Raw genomic sequence first — 6,994 nt, 5'->3', positions numbered from 1 at the left:
AGACACAACAATAGACTGGACAGTGTAAGACAATCGTAAAGACTAACATGCACCCTAAGAATGCAATACAAGGCATAATAGACAGATAAGCATATAGATAACAAATAGAAACAACAAAGGCATTCAAGACAATCAGTTAGCAAGTAATCATCAAAGCACACAATCCATCTTCCAACCTTATACCATGTTCCAACCTTGTGGCTCCCTTCCGTCCTTATATCAGTTCTAACCTATACCTCTAGGCTACCCTTATATCGCCTCCCTTATTCCTCCGGGCAACTATATGCCCCCACCGACAAACCACCTATCAACCACCAACATATCATGATAGCGCCGCAGTGCCATTCGCACGATCCGTACCTCTAGTACCAATACCAATGGGTCAGCGAATATAGCCCCGACATGGCACAGCACCACTTATAACCTGACCCATGCTCAACGGCAAGCTAGTCGAAGGTGGGTTTGTGCCTTTAGCACAGTAACCGCTAGGTCTGTACCTTTAGTACAATGACCGGGCACTTGTTGTGCCATCCGCCAACAATTCATTTCCACCAATCACAATCTCGTCATCATCATCACCATCATCATCAATCTCAACCATCATTGCGCAATGATCACAACACCCCTCATCATTCAATCAATCAACATATAATCATCAATAACAATCAGGATATAATAACAGACGATGCACACTACATATAAATTCCTAGAACGGTACTCAAAACATCATACGAGACACATAAACATCAAACGAGACTCATACACGTCAAACGGGGTACAATGGGACACAACGGAAAACGGGGAAACAACAAACGGGGAAAAACACCCCATCGCACCCCGCCATTCCAACGGGTGGGCGGTGGGTGGCGGACCACCCGCCGGTGGTGGTACTATTCCAGAGGGTGCCTGGCGGGCAGTCGCCTGCCCACTGGCTGCCCGCTGGAATCGAGCAACATGGGCAGCGGGTTGGTGGTGGGGATTCGTCCCCACACCTACCCCCACTAATATGGATTGGGCTAGAAAGGGGTTCTGGGCCAGGTGTGGAACATATATATATATATATATATATATATATATATATATATATATATATATATATATATATATATATATATATATATATAAATAATATATATATATATATGGGCTCAGGATCTGGGCAAGGGTCCATGATTCACGTTGGGCCACATTAATCAATTAATGGGAATTAAATCATTTTTAACTGTTCTTGGCGGAATTAATTACATAATTAATTACGAGTTTGGAGATCGTAACACGGGGTGTTACATCGATCCTTGGGCTGAGTCCTTCTCCCCTAGCACGAGGGCGTGCTAGATGTTGGGTGGGGGAGAGTGTCATAGACTGTTTTTCCGTGACCGTGCGAAGACCCAAAAGAGTGTGGAAATGGCCAACTGGTTAGCAATGCCATGCGGGTGAAGGGGGCGTCAATAGCGTTAAGGGTTGTTCTGCCTTAGACTTTAAGATTTGGCCGAGTTAGGCACGCCGACCTGATTAAGTTTGGGGAGCTTGTCTCTAGTATTGGACTTGACTATAAAGGGGACTTGATGCGATCGAAAGGCACAACTGGTTGGGAGCTTTTGTCGCTTCCCTGATGAGCCCATGGCAGGGAGAAACCAGTGTGGTGCATATGTGGGTAAGGCTGGTCCGCGGGGCATGAGGGGCCTCGGGATGCCGCACGGGCGCTGTGCGCTGGGCCGGACTCTATACCCGTGATAAAGGCCTTACGCGGCGGTGCGTGGTCACTGGAGCTCCGGTCAGCGGCGGAGCGTGGAGGCTCCGTTAGCTGGTCCGCTTCCTCCGGTGGCGTCGCCTCCTTGCGCCGATCAATGCCCACTGGGCTCTAATAACATGATAATAAACAAAACTCTATATAATTTCTTACTTCTTTCTTAACTACACACACACACTGCCATATATATATATATATATATATATATATATATATATATATATATATATAAATATATATATATATATATATATATATATATATATATATATATATAATGTAGAAGACCCTTCACATCCCTACTTTACTATCCATGGCCCTTCACATACCTTTGGCTTTTCATATGCCTTGACCCTTCATATCCCTACTTTATTCACTTCTAACACTCCCCCCAAGTTAGAGCATAGATATCAATCATGCCCAGCTTGTTACAAATATATCACATGAGCCATAGGACTTCACATCTTGAGTCATAACCTTCGAGATCAATACCCATGTCTCGAACCACTTGAACAATCTTCAAACCACGTTGTGCCAAATCAGTTCAAAGCTCAACTTGTTGCATAAACAAAGCTTCCACGAAGCCAAAATCATGCCAAACACCACAACACACCTGCCACTCACACCCCACACCGTTATTAACACTGCCAAACACCACAGTGCTCCTGCCTCTCGCACCACAAACCATTATTAGCGCTGCCCAACACTAGTGTTTTCCTGTTTTCCTAGTGAACACAAATTGGTTCATCCCGAACCAATTCTTCTTCAATCATCGGCCTCCCATAACTGCTGTGGCCAGGGGCGGAGGGAACATGGGGGCAGTGGGGGCAGCTGCCCCTACTGACCAAAATTACTCAGCCCCAAAACGACGTCGTTTTGGGGCTGATATATATATATATATATATATATATATATATATATATATATATATATATATATATATATAATTTTTTTTTTAATTTTTCATTTGTTATCTGCGAAGACGAGAAGACCGAAGACGTTTCTCTCCTTCCTCTGCGGCTCTGCGAACACCGAAGACTCTTCTCTCCTCTGCGATTCGCGAACACCGACAAAGGCACCGCCTCCATAGTCCGAACACTCTTCTCTCGGTCTCTCCTCTGCCGGCTGCCGGCTACCGCTTGCTGGTCCACCATCTCCGACCGCTTCACGATTTGCTAAGGTTTGGTCAATTCTTTAATTGGTTTTCTAATTTTTACTTTTCTTTATTCTTCGACCTTGACACAACATCAATTTCTCACAATCTCCCCCCTTGAAGCTTGAACTATAAATATTAATTTCAAAAATTGATTCAATTGTTTGCCTAATTGCCCTAATTTTTTGTTTGCCCTAATTCTGATTTCCATAAAATTGATTCAATTTTTTGAATCTTTGATGTCTACAGTCTTCTTATCTAATGTTTGGTGAATTGCCAAATTGGTGGAAGTGTGGAACTTGGAAGGAGGAAGCTACTGCAGTCTGGAGAGTGGAGATAGCCCGTAGCCAGTAAGCCAGGTATTCAATTTATAATCTATTAATTACTAATTTACTATTTATTAAGTGTGGATTATCCTAGTTTGTTTTATTGCTTATGTTAATTACTTAAGTGTGGATTTACTATTTATTAAGTGTGGATTATCCTAATTTACTATTGCTTAAGTGTGGATTTAATTACTCTGTTAATTACTAGTTTGCTTTATTGCTTATGTTATTAAAATTCAAAGCATTGCTGTCATGGAAACTTCTTATGTTAATTTATTGTGGGGATGTGCTAATCTGTATGTTAATTTATTGTGGAGATGTGCTAATCTGTTAATTACTAGTTTGTTTATGTTATTAAGATTCAAAGCCTTGATGACTTATGTTAATTTACTGTCATGGATTATCCTAGTTAATTTACTTATGTTAATTTAATTACTTAATTATGTTGGTTCAGTTATGGAAAAATTCTTGAAAAGAAAATCAACTTTTGAGGATTCATCTAGTCACGGTAGTCACGAATTGTCAAGTATAAGGCCGCGTATTGAAGTTAATATAGATGAACTTGAAGTTGATCCGGCTAAAAGGAAAAGCATTTATGAATATCATATCAATGATAGGGATATTGTGCGAAGAAGATATCTACAAATGGGTCCATGTCAACCAAAAAATCATGTTTTTCCTACTAGAGTGATTACGGGTGTCAATAGGAGGTTTAATCCTAAATGGTTTAAAGATCATAGTAATTGGTTAGAGTATAGTGTATCAGAAGATGCAGCATATTGTTTATGTTGTTATCTATTCAAAGATGGAAGCAGCGGACAACAAGCAGGAGGAGAGTCATTTGTTACAGAACGATTCAACAATTGGAAAAAAAAGGGCCGGAAAGGTTGCATGCACATGTTGGTAATCATAACAGTGTTCACGCAAGGAACATACAAGCTTGTCGAGACTTAATGACTCAAGAGCATCACATACAAGTTTGTGTATCAAAACAGTCGGAGCAATCGAAACAAGACTATCGTGTTCGATTGACTTCATCAGTTGAAATCCTCCAGTATCTTTTAAGGCAAGGACTTGCTTTTCGTGGACATGATGAAATCTATGACTCACTTAATTGAGGAAACTTTCTTGAGGGCTTAAAGTTACTGGCTAATAATAATGAAAATATTGCCAAAGTTGTGTTGCAAAATGCACCTGAAAATCACCAAATGACTGCCCCTTGCATTCAAAAAGATATAGCTAATGCAATTGCAAGTGAGGTAACCCAAAAAATAATCAATGATCTTGGTGAAGAATTATTTGGAATAATAGTTGATGAGTCGAGAGATATATCAGTTAAGGAGCAAATGATTGTGTTTATTAGATATGTGGATTCAAGTGGGCATATTGTTGAGCGTCTTCTTGGCATTACTCATGTTTGTGACACTACTTCTATGTCTCTTAAAGTAGCCATTGAAGATCTTCTAACAAGGCACAGATTAAGCATTGCAAGAATAAGAGGTCAGGGCTATGATGGAGCAAGTAATATGCGAGGTGAGTTCAATGGTCTTAAGACTTTGATTATGAATGAGAACTCAAGTGCTTTTTATGTTCATTGTTTCGCTCATCAATTACAACTAGCACTTGTGGGTGTTGCAAAGGAAAATGAAGAAGTTGGAGATTTTTTTTACACTGTCTCGCAATTGTGCAATATTGTTTGTGCTTCATGTAAGCGCATGGATAGCTTGCGAGACAAACAATTAAAGATGTTGATTGATTCAATTTCTGATGATACAATTGAAACGGGAACTGGTTTGAATCAAGAAACAGTTTTAAAGCGTCCTGGTGATACACGTTGGGGATCCCATTACGGTGCACTGATGAGCATTATCACATTATTTTCTCCAGTGATTGATGTTCTTGATGAAATAAGGCAGGATCCAAAACAAAGGACAAAAGCATTTAGAGTATTGAAGAATATCTTATGTTTTGATTTTGTGTTCTTGTTGCATTTAATGAGGGATGTTTTAGGAATTACCAATGATTTGTCACAGGCACTACAAAAGAAAGATCAAAACATTGTGAATGCCATGAGACTTGTTGATGTCTCAAAAAAAAGATTGCAAATGATGAGAGATGATGGGTGGGAAGCTCTTTTACAACAGGTTTCACTGTTTTGCAACAAGCATTCAATTCCCATACCTAATTTGGATGAAGTTTATGTAGTTCCAGGAAGACCTCGCCGTAACGCTGAAGAAAGGACTCATCTTCATAGGTACCGTGTTGAAAGGTTTTATGCTGTTTTAGATCTACAACTCCAGGAGCTAAACAACCGTTTCAATGAGAAGAATACAGAGTTGCTCTTATGCGTGGCATGTTTTGATCCAAAGAATTCATTTGCTAGGTTTGATAAGGATAAATTAGTTCGATTGGCACAGTTTTATCCAAATGATTTTTCTGATATTGAACTTCAATTACTAGATAACCAACTACAGACTTATTTTGTTGATGTAACTTCTGATCCTGCTTTCTCTAAATTGGATGGTATTGATGACTTGGCTAAAAAAATGGTGGAAACGGGAAGACATTTGGACTATACGATGGTGTATTTGCTTCTAAAGTTGGCTTTGATCCTACCGGTTGCAACTGCTAGTGTGGAAAGAAAATTTTCTGCTATGAAGTTAATCAAGACATCTTTACGCAACCGAATGGGCGATGATTTATTAAATGACTGCTTAGTGCCGTATGTTGAAAAGGATATTTTTGATCAAGTTTCAAATGAAGCAGTTCTACAACGATTTCAAAATATGAGAGAGCGTAGAGGAGTATTATCACGTAGTTCATCATAAACCTTGTATTGTAATTTATAATGTATTTTGTATTTTAACAATCTTATTCGTATTTGAACCTTGTATTTGAATATTTTTGAATTTATTTTCTTCTTATTTCTTCGCCCCCACTGAGTATTATCACGTAGTTCATCATAAACCAGGTCCGCATCCCTCCTAGCATTTGTGCTGCCCATCACTACAGCACCCCGAACTGATTCACAATGAACAAGCTGCACTGACTCAACTCATACCAAAATATGAGACTAATCCTACGACCCATAACCCAAAGAATAATATCCCACATGAGGGTGAAGTTCAGGTGAGGACAATATCCCACATGAGGACTGTGGACTATTGTCAACCGTTCAATTATTAAGATCTGTGGCTATGATTGCACACTGGAGATAAGTAAAAGTCGCGATTGAATCGCGGTAACGAAAAAAATCTGCGCAAGGGTGTAAAAAATTAAAAAAGGTCCATCATGCAACTCTTTTATATGGAAACTTCGGGAAATGCAACCTCATTCTCTTCAGTTTCATTCCTTAGTGAACACCATTACCTTCTGCTTTGACTAGACGAAGAACTTCAATCCGCCAAAAAGAATTCCAAGTTCACCCGTTATATCACCATTCGAAGCCATGATCGATGCATCCCCAAGACGTAGCAAACGGAGAGCATTCCAGGAGGCGGCGAGGAAAATAGGTATGTATATTGCCCCTATTTTTTTGTTTGCTGATAGAAAATTAGCTGCCATGGGTAAACTGGAATATTGCGAATAAATCACAGTGTGTGGCGGGGTAGGGGTGGGGGAGGTAGAGTAGGTTGTCGAAGTATAGGGTGGAAAAACCTCATTTTCAGAACAGGGCTCGACCTAGGGTTTGAGGCAGTGCACAATAGGAGGGTGTGGATCTGCGAAGGAGAAATTGGAAGTGACAATGTGCAATAAGGGTGATGA

The 6,994-nt window shown here is 39.9% G+C and overlaps 1 protein-coding gene across 1 annotated transcript; it reads left to right on the top strand.

The window, feature by feature from the left end:
* The first annotated feature begins 4,437 nt into the window (after nucleotides 1–4,437).
* LOC109158429 (zinc finger MYM-type protein 1-like) lies at nucleotides 4,438–6,057 on the top strand. Its single transcript, XM_019306340.1, has one exon. The coding sequence runs from the start codon at nucleotides 4,438–4,440 to the stop codon at nucleotides 6,055–6,057; it is 1,620 nt and encodes a 539-aa protein (XP_019161885.1).
* Nucleotides 6,058–6,994: the final 937 nt, after the last annotated feature.

This window comes from Ipomoea nil, unplaced genomic scaffold, assembly GCF_001879475.1.
Source record: "Ipomoea nil cultivar Tokyo-kokei standard unplaced genomic scaffold, Asagao_1.1 scaffold2818, whole genome shotgun sequence".
Classification (NCBI taxonomy): Eukaryota; Viridiplantae; Streptophyta; class Magnoliopsida; order Solanales; family Convolvulaceae; genus Ipomoea; species Ipomoea nil.
The sequence above is the reverse complement of the archived record's forward strand: the minus strand, read 5'-3'. Positions and strand labels throughout refer to the sequence as shown.